This window comes from Gorilla gorilla, chromosome X (genome assembly GCF_029281585.2).
Source record: "Gorilla gorilla gorilla isolate KB3781 chromosome X, NHGRI_mGorGor1-v2.1_pri, whole genome shotgun sequence".
Taxonomy (NCBI): domain Eukaryota; kingdom Metazoa; phylum Chordata; class Mammalia; order Primates; family Hominidae; genus Gorilla; species Gorilla gorilla.
The window spans coordinates 120,437,719-120,456,358 of record NC_073247.2 but is presented as its reverse complement, the minus strand read 5'-3'; the positions used below and the strand labels follow the sequence as shown (position 1 = coordinate 120,456,358).

The 18,640-nt window shown below is 35.0% G+C and overlaps 1 protein-coding gene across 1 annotated transcript in view; it reads right to left on the bottom strand.

Annotated features, from left to right (window-relative positions):
• Positions 1 to 18,640, bottom strand: part of COL4A5 (collagen type IV alpha 5 chain) — a 256,931-nt gene that overhangs the window by 34,614 nt on the left and 203,677 nt on the right. The window contains exon 37 of the mRNA XM_004064693.4: positions 7,472 to 7,598. Within this exon, the coding sequence (XP_004064741.1) occupies positions 7,472 to 7,598 (127 nt within the window). The remainder of the gene's footprint in view (positions 1 to 7,471; positions 7,599 to 18,640) is intronic.

Below are 18,640 nucleotides of genomic sequence, written 5' to 3'. Positions count from 1 at the left end.
TGTTCTTTTTGCTTAGGATTGTCTTGGCAATGTGGGCTCTTTATTGGTTCCATATGAAATTTAAAGCAGTTTTTTCTAATTCTGTGAAGAAAGTCAGTGGTAGCTTGATGGGAATACCATTGAATCTATAAATTACTTTGGGCAGTATGGCCATTTTCATGATATTGATTCTTTCTATCCATGAGCATGGAATGTTTTCCATTTGTTTGTGTCCTTATTTCCTTGAGGAATGGTTTGTAGTTCCCTTTGAAGAGGTCCTTGACATCCCTTGTAAGTTGTATTCCTAGGTATTTTATTCTCTTTGTAGCAATTGTGAATGGGAGTTCACTCATAATTTGGCTCTCTGCTTGTCTATTATTGGTGTATAGGAATGCTTGTGATTTTTGCACATTGATTTTGTATCCTGAGACTTTGCTGAAGTTGCTTACCAGCTTTAAGGAGATTGGTTTTTTACTAAATAACCAGGGGCCAGAAATCTTGGGGTGGAGATGGTAGAATTCTGTCTACTATGTAACTCAATAACAAGTGAAAGCACAATGGAAATGTTTTCTAATGAATGACAGCTAAGACAATTTGTTGCCAACAGACTTCACTATAAGAAACACTAAATGAGAACATGCGGTGTTGATTTTTTGTCCTTGCGATAGTTTGCTGAGAATGATGGTTTCCAGTTTCATCCATGTCCCTTCAAAGGACATGAACTCATCATTTTTTATGGCTGCACAGTATTCCATGGTGTATATGTGCCACATTTTCTTAATCCAGTCTATCAGTGGGAATTGAACAATGAGAACACATGGACACAGGAAGGGGAACATCACACACCAGGGACTGTTGTGGGGTGGGGGGAGGGGGGAGGGATAGCATTAGGAGATATACCTAATGCTAACTGACCAGTTAATGGGTGCAGCACACCAACATGGCACATGTATACATATGTAACAAACCTGCACATTGTGCACATGTACCCTAAAACTTAAAGTATAATAATAATAAACTTAAAAAAAAAGAAATACTAAATGAAATTTTTTATATAAAATTACCCCAGAAAACCCACACATTAACAATAAAGCCCGTATGCCAAGTCCAAGGGATACACGTAAGACAAAGGGCATTGGAAATAGCCCTGCTATAACAAAATCTAAAACTCCATCACTGCAGGATCAAGTTGATACCAGGAATTGAACTGCCAGGTAGAACAATATTCAGCATTCTTCAAGAAATTTAATAGAATCCAGAATCTTTATACCATACTATCCATATCATTTAGTATACAATAAAAATTAGCAGATTGGAAGAAACTTGAATATGTGGTACTTATTCAAGAAAAACAAAACTACCAATAGAAATAGACACATGGATATCTGAAAATTTGGAATAAGCTGAAAAGATCTTTAAAATAGCTATAATAAATATGTTAAAGAATCTATAGGCAAACATGTATATAATGAGTAAAAAATAGGGAATTTCTGGAAAAATATGATAACTCTTAAAAGAACCAAATGGAAATTATAATTTTTGTGGCGATTAACAGAATATTGAACACATCAAAAAATCAGTAAATTTGAAGGCAGTGAATAAAAACCATCCAAATTAAACTCAGATAGAATAAAAATTGAAAACATACCTAGACCCTCAGTGACCTGTGATACAGTATCAAGTGATCTAATATGCACTCCAAAAGAAGAGGAGAAAATACGACAGAAGAAATACAGTTATGTGTCACTTAACAACTGGGTATGTTTTAAGAAATGAGTTGTTGGGCGATTTTGTCATCGTGTGAACATATAAAGTGTATTTACACAAACTTAGATGGTATAGCCTACTATACATTTAGGCCGTATAGCAGAGCCTATTGCTCCCAATCTACAAACCTACATAGCATGTAACTGTACTGCATCCTGTAGGCAATTATAGCACAATGGTAAGTATTTGTATAACTAAACCTAGAAAAGGTACAGTAAAAATACATTATAAATGTGATACAATGTTACTATGGCTATGACATCACTTGGTGATAGGAAATTTTCAGTTCCATGATAATCATATGAGACCACCACCATATATGTGGTTTGTTGTTGACCAAAATGTCGTTATGTGACACACGACTATATATGAGGAAAAGATAGCTGAGATTTTCCAAAGTTATTAAAAAATAACAACCCTACAGATCCAGGAATATCAATGAATAGAGGGCAAAATAAATACAACCATAACTAACCACAACAAAAAGAAACTATTGAAAACCAATTACAGAGAGAAAATCTCAAATACATCCAGAGAAAAACCAGACATAATATAAAGGAGCAAAATATTAAAAATAATTGATGTGTTATTATCAGGAAAAATGGAGACCAAAAGACAGTGGAAGAAATATTTAAAGTGCTGAAAGCAACAAATATCAAAAAGGGATTTCTATATCCAGTGAAAAATTTATTTAAAATGGAACTAAAACAAAGACATTTGCAGATAAATTAACGGTGAGAGAATTTGTCACCAGCAAAATCATTTTACAATAAATGACGGTGGAAGAACGTCAGGCTTTAGGGAATGATACCAACTAGAAGTCTGCTGCACAGGAGGGTAGAACAGTAGAAATGTAAATATGTTGGTAAATATGAAAATTGGTTTTGTTTCTCATGCTAAATTCTTTAGAAGAGGCTGTTTAAAGCAATAGTAATAGCAATTAATTGTAAAATTTATTACCTATATAATAATCATCTGAAATATATAAACACAATCACACAAAAGAACATTATATGTAAATAAAATTACACTGTTGTAAGAATCTTACATTATATGTGAAGTCACATAATATTAATTTAATGCAGAATGTGGTAAATTACGAGTGCACACTGAAATCTTTGGAGCAATCATTTTAAAATAGTAGAAAGAGGGAGAGCTTAAAAGCCAATAGAGGAGATAGAATGGAATACCACAGCGTATCTGATGAACCCAAACAGAACAGGAAACCAGGGACAAAGGAGGAGCATAAAACAAATAGCAATGTGGAAGACTAAAATCCAAACATAACAATATACATTAAATATAAATCGACTAAACACTTCAAATAAACGGGAAAGATTGTTGGACTGGAAAAGAAGCAAGATATGAATGCATTTTATTCCTAAAAAACATATTTTAAATGTACAGACAGGTAAAAATAAAAATTATATAGAAAAAGTTATACTGTACTAACACTAAGTATAAAGAATCTGATGTATCTATACTGATATCAGACAAAGAAAAATCCAAAGAAAAGAGTATTATGAAAATAAAGAGGGTCTTTACATAATGATAAAAAGGTCAACTCTTCAAGAAGACATACGTTTCCTGAATTTATATATACCTAATAAAAATATCTCAAAAGACATACAGCAAAAAATTGACAGAAAAGGAGAAATAGAAAACTCTACAATCATAATGGAAATTTTAACACCTACCTCTCAGTAATTGATAAAACAATTAGGCAAGAAGTTGGTAAGAATACACAAGATTTTAACAACCCTACCAACAAACCTGACCTAATGGACATTTATAATGCAATACACCAATTGCAGAATACAAATTATTTTCAAGGGTACAAGGAAAATTCACCCAGATAAACCCTAAATTTGGCCATATGATAAGTCTCAATAAGTATTAATAGTTAAATCATACAAAATATGTATTCTGGCCACAATAGAATCAAATTAAAAATCAATAACATAAAGATATCTGGGAAGCCCCCAAATATTTGTAAGTTGAGCAACACAATTCTAAATAATCTATGGAGAAAAACAGAAATCAACAGGAAAATTAGAAAATATCTTAAACCGAATGACTAAAGGAAAAATGCAAAAGAACAAAATTTGTGGGATATGGTTTGAGCACTCCTTAGATGGAAATTTAAGTTTTTAAATACATCTATTAGAAAAGACAAAGCTGAAAAATTTATGATTTAAGCTTCCAGGTAAAGAAGCTAGAAAAAGAACAGCAAGATTAAATCCATAGAAGGTAGAAGGTAGGAAATAATACAGATATAAGCAGAAATCAATGGAATAGAAAACAAATGGTAGAGAAAATCACTTACGAAAGTTAATTTTTAACAATTAATAAAGCTTAATGAATGCCTCGGAGGCTTGATCAAAATAAAGAAATAAAATTACTTATATCAAAACATTATTAAAATGCAGACTTCAGTACACATTCTGCAGAAATTAAAGGGACAAAACAAGGATATTATCAACAACTTTCTGCCAATGAATTTGACAATTTAGATGAAATGGTCAATTTCCTTGAAAAACACAATGTATTTAAACTGACATAAAAATAAATCATGTGAATAGTAATATAACTGTTAAAGACTTTTAATCTGTAATTTAAAAAGGTTTCTACAAAGAAAACTACAGATCCAGATTCCTTAACTGGTGAATTCTATGAAACATTTAAAGAAAAAATAGAGAAAGAGGGAATATTTCCCAGCTCATGAGGCCAGCAAATCCCTATACTAAAACATTGACAAGGACACTATGAGAAAAGAAAATCGTAGGCCAATCTCTCTCACGGCCATGTATAATTTTTTAAAAAACAGCAAATCCAGTCCAACAATACTTAAAGATAATGTGTACAGTATGACCATCTCGGAGTTTATCCCAAGAATACAGGGTTATTTTTACATAAAATATCAATCACTGTAATTCATTATATCAACAGTAAAGGAGAAAAAACAATTATCATCTCTGTAGATTCAGAAAAAGAATTTGATAAAACTCGCATCCATTCTTTATAAAAATTCCCATTATAGTATGAATAGAAAGGGATTTCCTTAATTTAGTAAAATATATGTGCCAAAACCCTGGCACTAACATTACATTTAATGGAAAAATAGCAATCATTCTCCCTCTGAGTTTAGAAAAAAGATAATGATGTTGACTATAACCACTTCTATTAAACACTGCACTACAGGTCCTAACTGGTGCAATTAAGCATGAAAAAGAAATAAAAGGTATAAAGAAATGAAAAAGAAGAAATAAAAATATCTAAGGTGATATTTTATAAAACAAAAAATTATACAAACTCAGAATTTTAAAAAGTGAAATTGGCAATTTTCTCATATATTATTTCAATATTCCTAAGTCAAGTATTTCCATATACTTCCAAGAAACAACTGGAAGATTAACTGGGAAAAGCAATATGATTTAAATGTCACCAGAAAGCATCAAATTTCCAGAGATAAATTTAATAAAATATGTTCAAGATTTACAAAACAAAAAGTGCAGCATACTGTTAAATCAAACTCAATACCTACATAAATGGAGAGATAACATGTTCATTTTATTGGAAGGTTGAATACTGTCAAAATATCAATTCTCCTCTACCTTACCTAGAGAGTTATTGCAAACTTAAAAATCCCTACAGATACTTTAAATGGAAATTGATAAACTGATTTCCCCTGCAAAAAAATTAGAATAGCCAAGACAAGCTTTAAAAAACTGAAACAAATTTCTAGTACTTACCCACCATTTTTCAAGGCTTAATATAAATTTACAGTAATTCAGTGTTGTGTTAAAGCAGCAATAGAAAATAAACCATTGGAACAGTACACAGAGTCTGGAAATAGCCCACCACATGTACAGTCATTTGGCTTTCTTACAAAGGTGTGACTGTAATTTATTGGATGCGTTTAGGTTCTTTAAAAAAAAAATAGTGTAGGGAGCAATTGGATAACTGTGCTGGAAAAAAAATGAACCTTGACCCCTACCTCACACTGTAAAAATATTTTTATTTGAGATAGCTCATAAGCCAAATATGAAAGTTTAAACATGAAACATGTTATAAAAATTAGAAGATTATTTCCATAACCTCAAATAGACAAATATTTATTGAATTGAATAAAAAAATCACTATTCATGAAAGGAAAGATTGATACACTGGATTTTATTAAAATTAACAACTTTTGTTCATTACACAACAGCATTAGGAAAGGCAAATCTGAGGCACAGAGAATAGATTTGCAATATATGTATCTGACAAAGGACTCATATCTTGAGTACATAAAGAACTACTCTGAATCTATTTGAAAAAGGACAGACAATTCAATAAAAAATGAACAAAAGTACTTAAGAAGAAACTTCAAAAAGATGCTATCCAAATGGCCAATAGTATCATAAAAAGATGATTAATACTATTATTCATTAGGAATATGTAAATTCAAACCTCAATTAGATGCTTCTACATACTCATCAAAACAGATAAAATTAAGACCGACACTGCCCAGTGATGGTGAGGACATGGGCAATTGGAGAACTGGACATTTCATACATTGCTGTTGAAACTAATTTACAAACCACGTTGGAAAACGGTTTGGCAGCATCTACTAAAGTTCAATGTACACCTACCCTGTGATTCAGTATTTCTACTACTAAGTTTTTGTCTAAGAGAAATCAATGTATATGTTTACCAAAAGATATGTAAAAGAATGTTAATAGCATTTTTAAAAATAATAGTCCCAAACTGGAAACAACCCAAAAGTCCATCAACAGGGGAATGTGTAATTGACTGTGGTACATTCTTCAATGTAATATTGCATAGCAATGATAAAGAACAAACTACTGACACGTGTAACAAAATAAATGAATCTTTTACACATAATGATGACTGAAAAAAGCCAGATACAAGGATCACTGTATGATTTCATTTATATGAATTTCAATAACACGCAAAATTAACTGATGGTAATGGAAGTCATAGTAGTGGTCACCTCGGGGTTGGGGGGCGTAGGGGCATGGGTAAAATTCATGTGATGAAGAAACTATTTTATATCTTGATACATATGGTCAATTAAAAGATATATATGTACTTAGGTAAAAACTCATCTATAGTCTTAAGTGTACTTTACTACATGTATGCTTCACTTCAATAAAAAGGAAAGGTTCATTCATCCATGCCACTGTGTAATTCAAAAAACAAACAAAAAATAAATTCAACCCTAAACAAGTAGGTACTATAATAATCTAGTTCAGGCTACATAATTGACTATAGTGCTAATCTCTTACTTGAATGACTCAATCCTTGCCATTTGAAGGAACTGTATGATTGTTCTACCAACCGCTACCAGCGGTGTGCCTGGGCATACCTTTCTAAGATAATCAGCTGCAGGCAGAGGCTTGGAAGTATATATTATCACCTACAAAAATAGCAAGGCTTCTTAAGTGATTTGTGGCTAGCAGTCAAAGATTGAAAAATGCTCCACCAAACAGTCTCTCTGTCCACAGGATATTGTCCTGCTGAGTCAGTAATATTCATTCTCATTTTATACTGAAATAAATTTGGGCAAAGAAAAGGTAAAGAGATAGTTTGAGATTATGTTGCTAGTCAGTATCTGATTGGGAAATAAAATATAAGTCTGCCAAATAAGAAGCTGCTCTGTGATACTGGTTGGAGTAGATAAGGAAGGAAAGAAGGAAGCATTTAAGAGAAGAAATTTTACCTGGGAATCCAGGAAGGCCTGGTTGTCCTTTTGCTCCAGGGGTTCCTGGTAATCCGGGCAAACCAGGATCTCCCACAGAACCTTTGATACCAGGGTTCCCTGGGTATCCAGGCAGACCAGGCTCACCCTGAAAACACGAATAAAAAGATAATACTGAAGTCTCTACACGACTTAGATTGTATAAGAACATAACATTATTTATAGAGCTTTTATTATATGTCAGGCACTCCAGTAAGTACTTGATGTAAATTGCTTCATTTAATCATCACAACAGTTCTGTGAGTTAGGCTTCATTACCTCCATTTATAAATGAGAAAACTGAATCTTGAGAAGCCAAGTGCCTAAGGTTTTTGTAAGTGGCAGAACTGGGATTTGAACCAGACTACAATCAGCTATGCAGTCAATCAGACTACATAGCCCATACTATTCTCACAGTATGTAGATGTATTATTCTCATTAATTCTCATTAATCCTTAACAACCCTATTAGAAAGATACTGTTATTATTCCCATGTTATAGTGATGGAGCTAGTAAGTGATGAAATCCGAATTTGGATTCAAACAGTCTGACTTCAGAACCTGTGTTTATCATTCCTACTGTGCCATAATGCAATTCATTGCTTCCAGTACACATGTCAACCAAAAGCTATAGTACGTTCTACTGAAAAAGGTGATTTTCACTGTAACATAAGGAAGTCTATCAATTCTTCAGTGGGCATCTAAAATCCCACTTCTGGCTGAGTGTTGTGGCTGTAGCACTTTGGGAAGCCAAGGCTGGAGGACTGCTTGAGCCCAGGAGTTTAAGATCAGCCTGGGCAACAAAGGGAGACTCTGTCTCTACAAAAAATAAAAAAGATCAGCTGGGCGTAGTGGTGCATGCCTGTAGTCCCAGCTACTCAAGAGGCTGAGGTGGGAGGATGGCTTCAGCCTAGGAGGTCAAGGCTATATTGAGCCGTGATCATGCCACTACAGGCCAGCCTGGATGACAGAGGGAGCCCTGCCTCTTAACAAGAAAAGAAAAATCCTACTTCTTCCATGAAGCATTCCTGGGCAAAGAGAGTTTACCCCAAGAGGTTAGGGTAGGTTCTTACTCTGTCATGTCTACAATGGCTTCATATATGCAAGTCTTAACTCCTTAATTACGTTGAAAGTTTATTTTGGGTAAGAGATAATTCACATATGTAGAACCGTTTTTGCTCAATGAATATTTGCATTAAGGTTTTTTCCAATAGAGCCTTAGAAGAATTCATACCCATTTTCACAATTAAAACAAGTTTTTCCCAATAACAATGGCAACATATACCTTAACACTAAATCTCTACTGCAGGGCTTACTGCTCTGTGCATGAAGATCAGGACCTTTACAACAAGGTGCTAGTGTTCAACATCACCTACTGAATACTTCCTTCCTCACTTAGTACATACACTTGCAGGTGAGTAAGATCTATTTGTGACTCATGTTTCTGCATTATGGTAATAGCTCTTTAAACTAAAGTCTCTTTTTCCTTACATCCTATTATTTAAAAAAATTAAGAATCTTGGGCTGGGAATATATACATTTTTTCTGAACCTTGTAAATCAAACATCTAGTTCATTTTGAGGCACATAATAGGTATACAATTAAATTTTGGATTGAATTGGTCCCATCTTAGGTGTTTACATGGGAAACCTTTGAATAAACTATCATGATTCTTTTTGTTATTCATGAAAAAATTAAACGTATATACCAAAATAAAAAACAAGAAAAAAATTCCAATATTCTGCTAGTGGTAAATCTGAAAGGCAGAAGGCAAACTCTGGATTATTTATGATACTAAAGTACATTAAATTCTAAAAGTACAGAAATTCTTCCTTATCCATGGTTTTGCTATCCATAGTTTCAGTCACCTGTGTTCTGAAAATATTGAAAATTCCAGAAATAAATAATTTATGTTTTTAATTGCACGCCATTTTGAGTAGCATGATAAAATGTCATGTTGTCCCATTCCATCCCTCTCGAAACCTGAACTACTCCTTTCCCCAACATATCCATGCTGTAAACACTACCTGTCTATGAGTCACTTAGTAGCTGTCTCTGTTACCAGATGGAAAAAAAAAAACACACAGTATATAAAAGGTTAGGTATTATCCACAGGTTCAGGCATCCAGCGGGGGGTCTTGGAATGTATCCCCCTTGGTAAGGGGGGACTACTGTAAGCCCAGTCTCTAAGTTCAGCCAGCACTTGCCCTCAATACCGTTTCTGTAATCATTCTTATGGCCCTACTCCTTCAAACCAAGTACCTTTTAAAAATAAAGTAAATATCTTATTAGGGCTTCTGAAAAAAACACTGAAATTTGCTAGCTTAAGCTTTATCTAGCCTTTTATTATTCATACACAAACTCATTGAAAACAATGAGTTTCAAAAAAAGGAAAGCAAGAAGAGATAAAGAAGACAGTGCTCAGAAAATCTACAAACTGGACACAAATCACTCTGAGAAAGGAAAATTCAAATCTATTTGCACTTCTAGGTAGAAGCGATTTGAATGACTCGGACACACAGCTGCAAATATCTACATCTGTTCTAATGTCAAGCTTTGATATAATTCTGAAAATGAAATATCTCATACCTAATAAGTCACATTTACCATTGTGAAACTATCTAATGACTACAGTAACACTGGAAGACAAGCCTGAAATTAGAACTGCTTTCAAGGTCACTGTGTTGTATCACGTAGAAAAAGGAGTCAATTTGATATCTTCTTTGTTGTTAAGATTCAAATTGTAATTTAATGGTATTTGGATCATAGCCAATCTCTACTATGTCCTAGTAATAGCATCTTCTCCTCCATTCCATACTATAACCTAAAATTCAGAATAAACTTACAGGCTTGCCCCATTTTACAGAACAGAAGACATCTATTGGTAAAAAAGCTAATCACTTTTGTTCTTGCATTCCACTGTAAAACTAGAGAAGCATTGCCACTGGGGGGAAAAAAAGACAACAAAAGGAAAATATTTGAGGAGAAAGAGTAAACATCATATCTTGCTTTATGCAAGAAGAATATTACAAGAGTAGTCCATCAGTTGGAAGTTGTGGTTCCCACATAATTGTTAATGTTTTTACAACCTTATCTGTATTTGGAGATTAAAGACCATGAACAAAACCATAAATAGGTTCTATTTTAGACCCAGAATATTAACAGAGGGAAATTTAAAAGTGCATGCAGAGATACTTTTTTAAAGCTTTATTAATTTATATATAAAACTGCACATAATGCATACATACTTATGAGTTTGGATATATGCATATACCCATGATACCATAAGCACAATCAAAGTACTACACATATCCATCACCTCCAAAAATTTCTTCATGTTCTTGTGTCGGAGGGTTGTGGTAAGAGCACTTAACATGAAATCTATCCTCTTAACATATTTTAAGGTGAACAATACTGTACTGTCAACTGTAGGCACCATATTGTATAACAGATCTGTAAAACTTACTCATCTTGCATAACTGAAGCTTTATATCCATTGAGCAACCATTAACATTTTAATTATCTAGAAAAGGAACTATACAATAAGACCTTCAAATATGCATGTTATTTAGCTCTTCCCAGTAGTGAAATGTTAAGCTAACAGTAACAAACTGATAAATAATGGCTCAAGGCTGCCTGAGCAGGCCAAAGCCGCCACATGAAATTCAATAGTAGTATGTCTAAGGTAATGATGAACTTAGAGAAAAAGAATATGAACTAAACTTAAAAGATAATGAGCTCTATACTACCCTTTACCATATAAGATAGGCATAATAGCAAATTGCTCCAAACATCAGCTCAATGAGCCTACAAGTGGCTCAAAATACTAAAGAAATATTAAAGAAAAAATATGATTCATAAATCATGCTATTCCATACTAGCACAGCATGTGTAGTTCTAGTAATCACAGCACATACAATTACTTAAAATGTGCCCAAAGTTAATTGTGAGGAAAATAACACCCATTTGTTCATCAAATCTCAGGATTCTAGAACTAAAAACATCCTAAAATAAAGATAGTAATTTAAAGACAACTAAAAACATTACATGTTATTAGCAGAAACTTTGTAGATTTTCTATAATGTGCATTGTTTTAAAATAACTTTATTGAGATATAATTTATATACCATACAATTCATCCACTTAAAGTGTACAATTCAATGTTTTCAGTATCTTCATAGGATTGTACAACCATCATCACAATCTAATTTTAGAAAATTTTCCATTTCCCCCTAAAAGAAACTGTACACATTAGCAGTCATTTCTCATTCTCACTCCCTCCAAGCCCTAGCAAAACCTAATCTGCCTTCTCTTTGTACAGATTTGCCTATTCTGGACATTTCATATAAATGAAATCATATGATATGTGGCTATTTTGTGCCTTGCTTATTTCACTTAGCATAATGTTTTCAAGGTTCATCCATTTTGCACCATGTATCAGTACATCATTTTTTAAAATTGTCAAATGATATTCCAGTGTATGGGATAGCACACTTTGGTTTTTGTTTACTTGTTTTTTTTTTTTTATTTTTCCATATGTTATTGGGGTACAGGTGGTAGTTGGTTACATGAGTAAGTTCTTTAGTGGTGATTTGTGAGATTTTGGTGCACCCATCACCCGAGCAGTATACACTGCGCCGTATTTGCAGTCTTTTATCCCTTGCACCCCTCGCACCCTTCCCCACAAGTCCCCAAAGTCCGTTGTATCATTCTTATGCCTTTGCGTCCTCATAGCTTAGCTCCCACATAGCAGGGAGAGCATGCAATGTTCGGTTTTCCATTCCTGAGTTACTTCACTTAGAATAATAGTCTCCAATGTCATCCGGGTCGCTGCAAATGCCATTAATTTATTCCTTTTAATGGCTGAGTAGAATTCCATTGTATATATGTATACATACCACAGCTTATCAGTTCTTTGATTGATGGGAATTTGGGTTGGTTCCATAATTTTGCAATTGCAAATTGTGTTGCTATAAACATGCGTGTGCAATTATCTTTTTTTTGTATAATGACTTATTTTCCTCTGAGTAGATACCCAGTAGTGGGATTGCTGGATCAAATGGTAGTTCTACTTTTAGTTCTTTAAGGAATCTCCACACTGTTTTCCAGAGTAGCTGTACTAGTTTACATTCCCACCAGCAGTGTAGAAGTGTTCCCTGATCACCGCATCCACACCAAGATCTACTATTTTTTGATTTTTTGATTATGGCCATTATTGCAGGAGTAAAGTGGTATTGCATTGTGGTTTTGATTTGCAGTTCCCTGATCATTAGTGATGTTGAGCATTTTTTTTCATATGTTTTTTGGCCATTTGTATATCTTCTTTTGAGAATTGTCTATTCATGTCCTTAGCCTACTTTTAGATGGGATTGTTTCTTTGTTTTTTGTTTTTTTTTCTTACTGATTTGTTTGAGTTCGTTGTAGAGTCTGGATATTCGTCCTTCGTCAGATGTACAGATTGTGAAGATTTTCTCCCAGTCTGTGGATTGTCTGTTTACTCTGCTGACTGCTCCTTTTGCTGTGCAAAAGCTCGTTAGTTTAATTAAGTCCCAATTATTTATCTTGTTTTTATTGCATTTGTTTTTGGGCTCTTGGTCATAAAATCTTTGCCTAAGCCAATGTCTGGAAGGATTTTTCCAACGATATCTTCTAGATTTTTTATAGTTTCAGGTCTTAGATTTAAGTCCTTAATCCGTCTTGAGTTGATTTTTGTATAAGGTGAGAGATGAGAATCCAGTTTCATTCTCCTACACGTGACTAGCCAATTAACCGAGCACCATTTGTTGAAAAGGGTGTCATTTCCCCACTTTATGTTTTTGTTTGCTTTATCTAAGATCAGTTGGCTGTAAGCATTTGGGTTCATTTCTGGGTTATCTATTCTGTTCCATTGGTCTATGTGCCTATTTTTATACCAGTACCATGCTGTTTTGGTGACTATGGCCTTAACAGTATAGTTTGAACTCAGGTAGTGTGATGCCTCCAGATTTATTCTTTTTGTTTAGTCTTGCTTTGGCTATGCAGGCACTTTTTTGGTTCCAAATGAAGTTTAGAATTGTCTTTTCTAATTCTGTGAAGAATGACGGTGGTATTTTGATGGGGATTGTGTCAAATTTGTAGACTGCTTTTGGCAGTATGGTCATTTTCACAATATTGATTCTACCCATCCATGAGCATGGGATGTGTTTCCATTTGTCTGTGTCGTCTATGATTTCTTTCAGCAGTGTTTTGTAGTCTCCCTTGTAGAGAGGTCTTTCATCTCCTTGGTTAGGTCTATTCCCAAGTATTTTATTTTATTTTATTTTATTTTTTGCAGCTATTGTAAAAGGGGTTGAGTTCTTGATTTGATTCTCTGCTTGGTCACTGTTGGTGTAAAGAAGAGCTACTGATTTGTGTACATTAATCTTGTATCCAGAAACTTTGTTGAATTCTTTTATCAGTTCTAGCAGCTTTCTGGAGGAGTATTTAGGGTTTTTGAGGTAAACGATCATATTGTCAGCAAACAGTGACAGTTTGACTTCCTCTTTACCGATTTGGATGTTCTTTTTTTCTTTCTCTTGTCGGATTGTTCTGGCTAGGACTTCCAGTACTATGTTGAAGAGGAGTGGTGAGAGTGGGCATCCTTGTCTTGTTCCAGTTCTCAGAGGGAAAGCTTTCAACTTTTCCCCATTCAGTACTATGTTGGCTGTGGGTTTGTCATAGATAGCTTTTATTACATTGAGGTATGTCCCTTGTATGCTGACTTCGCTGAGAGTTTTAATTGTAAAGTGATGCTGGATTTTGTTGAATGTTTTCTTTCTGCATCTATAGAAATGATCGTGTGACTTTTGTTTTTAATTCTGTTTATGTGGTGTATCACATTTGTTGACTTACCTATGTTAAATCATCACTGCATCCTTGGTATGAAACCCACCTGATCATGGTGGATTATCTTTTTGATATGCTGTTGGATTCAGTTAACTGGTATTTTGTCAAGGATCTTAGCATCGATGTTAATCAAGGATATCAGTCTGCAGTTTTCTTTTTTGGTCTCGGTATTAGGCTGATGCTAGCCTCCCAAAATGAATTAGGGAGGGCTCCTTCTTTCTCTGTCTTGTGGAATAGTGTCAAAAGTACTGGTGCCAATTCTTCTTTGAATGTCTGGCAGAATTCTGTTGTGAATTCATCTGGTCCTAGATTTTTTTTTATTGGTAATTTTTTAATTACCATTTCAAGCTTGCTGCTTGTTTTTGGTCTGTTCAGGGTATCTAATTCTTCCTGATTTAAGATGGGAGGGTTTTCAGAGGTACAAGGAGGAGCTGGCACCATTCCTTCTGAAATTATTCCAATCAATAGAAAAAGAGGGAATCCTCCCTAACTCATTTTATGAGGCCAGCATCATCCTGACACCAAAGCCTGGTAGAGACACAACAAAAAAAGAGAATTTTAGACCAATATCCTTGATGAACATTGATGCAAAAATCCTCAATAAAATACTGGCAAACCAAATCCAGCAACACATCAAGAAGCTTATCCACCATAATCAAGTGGGCTTCATCCCTGGGATGCAAGGCTGGTTCAACACTCGCAAATCAATAAACGTAATCCAGCATATAAACAGAACCAAACACAAAAACCACATGATTATCTCAATAGATGCAGGAGGCCTTTGACAAAATTCAACAACCTTCATGCTAAAAACTCTCAGTAAATTAGGTATTGATGGGATGTATCTCAAAATAATAAGAGCTATCTATGACCAACTCACAGCCAATATCATACTGAATGGGCAAAAACTGGAAGCATTCCCTTTGAAAACTGGCATAAGACAGGGATGCCCTCTCTCACCACTCCTATTCAACATAGTGTTGGAAGTTCTGGCCAGGGCAATCAGGCAGGAGAAGGAAATAAAGGGCATTCAATTAGGACAAGAGGAAGTCAAATTGTCCCTTTTTGCAGATGACAGGATTGTATATCTAGAAAACCCCATTGTCTCAGCCCAAAATCTCCTTAAGCTGATAAGCAACTTCAGCAAAGTCTCAGGATACAAAATCGATGTGCAAAAATCACAAGCGTTCTTATACACCAATAACAGACAAACAGAGAGCCAAATCATGAGTGAACTCCCATTCACAATTGCTTCAAAGAGAATAAAATACCTAGGAATCCAACTTACAAGGGATGTCAAGGACCTCTTCAAGAACTACAAAACACTGCTCAATGAAATAAAAGAGGATACAAACAAATGGAAGAACATTCCATGCTCATGGGTAGGAAGAATCAATATTGTGAAAACGGCCATACTGCCCAAGGTAATTTATAGATTCAATGCCATCCCCATCAAGCTACCAATGACTTTCTTCACAGAATTGGAAAAAACTACTTTAAAGTCCATATGGAACCAAAAAAGAGCCTGCATCACCAAGTCAGTCCTAAGCCAAAAGAACAAAGCTGGAGGCATCACGCTACCTGACTTCAAACTATACTACAAGGCTACAGTAACCAAAACAGCATGGTACTGGTACCAAAACAGAGATATAGATCAATGGAACAGAACAGAGCCCTCAGAAATAATGCTGCATATCTACAACTATCTGATCTTTGACAAACCTGACAAAAACAAGCAATGGGGAAAGGATTCCCTATTTAATAAATGGTGCTGGGAAAACTGGCTAGCCATATGTAGAAAGCTGAAACTGGATACCTTCCTTACACCTTATACAAAAATTAATTCAAGATGGATTAAAGACTTAAATGATAGATGTAAAACCATAAAAACCCTAGAAGAAAACCTAGGCAATACCGTTCAGGACACAGGCATGGGCAAGGACTTCATGTCTAAAACACCAAAAGCAATGACAACAAAAGCCAAAATTGACAAATGGGATCTAATTAAACTAAAGAGCTTCTGCACAGCAAAAGAAACTACCATCAGAGTGAACAGGCAACCTACAGAATGGGAGAAAATTTTTGCAATCTACTCATCTGACAAAGGGCTAATATCCAGAATCTACAATGAACTCAAACAAATTTACAAGAAAAAAAAAACAACCCCATCAAAAAGTTGGCAAAGGATATGAACAGACACTTCCCAAAAGAAGACATTTACACAGCCAAAAAACACATGAAAAAATGCTTATCCTCACTGGCCATCAGAGAAATGCAAATCAAAACCACAATGAGATACCATCTCACACCAGCTAGAATGGCGATCATTAAAAAATCAGGAAACAACAGGTGCTGGAGAGGATGTGGAGAAATATGAACACTTTTACACTGTTGGTGGGACTGTAAACTAGTTCAACCATTGTGGAAGTCAGTGTGGCAATTCCTCAGGGATCTAGAACTAGAAATACCATTAGACCCAGCCATCCCATTACTGGGTATATACCCAAAGAACTCTAAATCATGCTGCTATAAAGACACATGCACACGTATATTTATTGTGGCACTATTCACAATAGCAAAGACTTGGAACCAACTCAAATGTCCAACAATGATAGACTGGATTAAGAAAATGTGGCACATATACACCATGGAATACTATGCAGCCATAAAAAACGATGAGTTCATGTCCTTTGTAGGGACATGGATGAAGCTGGAGACTACCATTCTCAGCAAACTGTCGCAAGGACAAAAAACCAAACACCGCATGTTCTCACTCATGGGTGGGAGTTGAACAGTGAGAACACATGGACACAAGAAGGGGAACATCACAAACCAGGGACTGTTGTGGGGTCGGGGGAGGGGGGAAGGATAGCATTAGGAGATATACCTAATGCTAAATGACGAGTTAATGGGTGCAGCACACCAACATGGCACATGTATACATATGTAACTAACCTGCACATTGTGCACATGTACCCTAAAGCTTAAAGTATAATAATAATAATTTTAAAAAAAAGTAACCAAGATCTGGGAGCTAGATATGCTTCCCATTTTAATACTAATTGTAAAAAAAAATAGATGGGAGGGTTTTATTTTTCCAGGAATTTAGCCATCTCTCCTAGGTTTTCTAGTTTATGTGCATAAAGGTGTTCATAGTAGCCTTGGATAATCTTTTTTATTTCAGTGGTGTCAGTTGTAATATCTCCTGTGTCATTTCTTAATGATGTTCTTTGGATTTTCTCTCCTTTTCTTAATCTTGGTAATGGTCTACCAATTTTATTTATGTTTTTGAAGAAGCAGCTATTTGTTTCATTTATCTTTTGCAATTCTTTTTTGTTTCAATTTCATTTAGTTCTGCCCTGATCTTGGTGACTTCCTTTCTTCTGCTGGGTTTGGGTTTGATTTGTTGTTTCTCTAGTTCCTTGAGGTGTGACCTTAGAATGTCAGTTTGTGCTCTTTTTGTCTTTTTGATGTAGGCATTTAGGGCTAAGAACTTTCCTCTTTGCACCACCTTTGCTGTATCCCAAAGGCTTTGATAGGTTATATCATTATTATCGTTCAGTTCAAACAATTTTTTAATTTTCATCTTGATTTCGTTTTTGACCCAATGCTCATTTAGGAGCATGTTTCTTTTCTTTGCTTTCTTTTTTTTTCTTTTTTTTTTTTTTTTGTTGTTGTTGTTTGGAGACGGAGTCTTGTTCTGTCACCCAGGCTGGAGTGCAGTGGCATAATCTTGGCTCACTGCAACCTCCGCCTCCCGGGTTCAAGTGATTCTCCTGCCTTGGCCTCCCGCGTAGCTGGGATTACAGGTGCCTGCCACCATCCCCAGCTATTTTTTGTATTTTTAGTAGACACAAGGTTTTGCCATGTTGGCCAGGCTTGTCTCAAACTCCTGACCTCAGGTGATCTGCCCAAATTGGCCTCTCAAAGTGCTGGGATTACAGGCGTGAGCCACCATGCCCGGCCCAAGAGGAAGTTGTTTAAATTCCATGTATTTGCAGATTCCTTTTGGATTTGATTTCCAGTTTTATTCCACTGTGGTCTGAGAGTGCTTGACATGATTTCAATGTTCTTAAATTTATTGAGGCTTCTTTTATGGCCTATCATATGGTCTATCTTGGAGAAAGTTCATGGGCTTTTGAATAGAATGTGTATTCTGTGGTTGTTGGATGGAATGTTCTGTATATATCTGTTAAGTCCATTTGTTCCAACGTATAGTTTAAATCTATTGTTTCTTTGTTGACTTTCTGTTTTGATGACCTGTCTAGTGCTGTCAGTAGAGGATTGA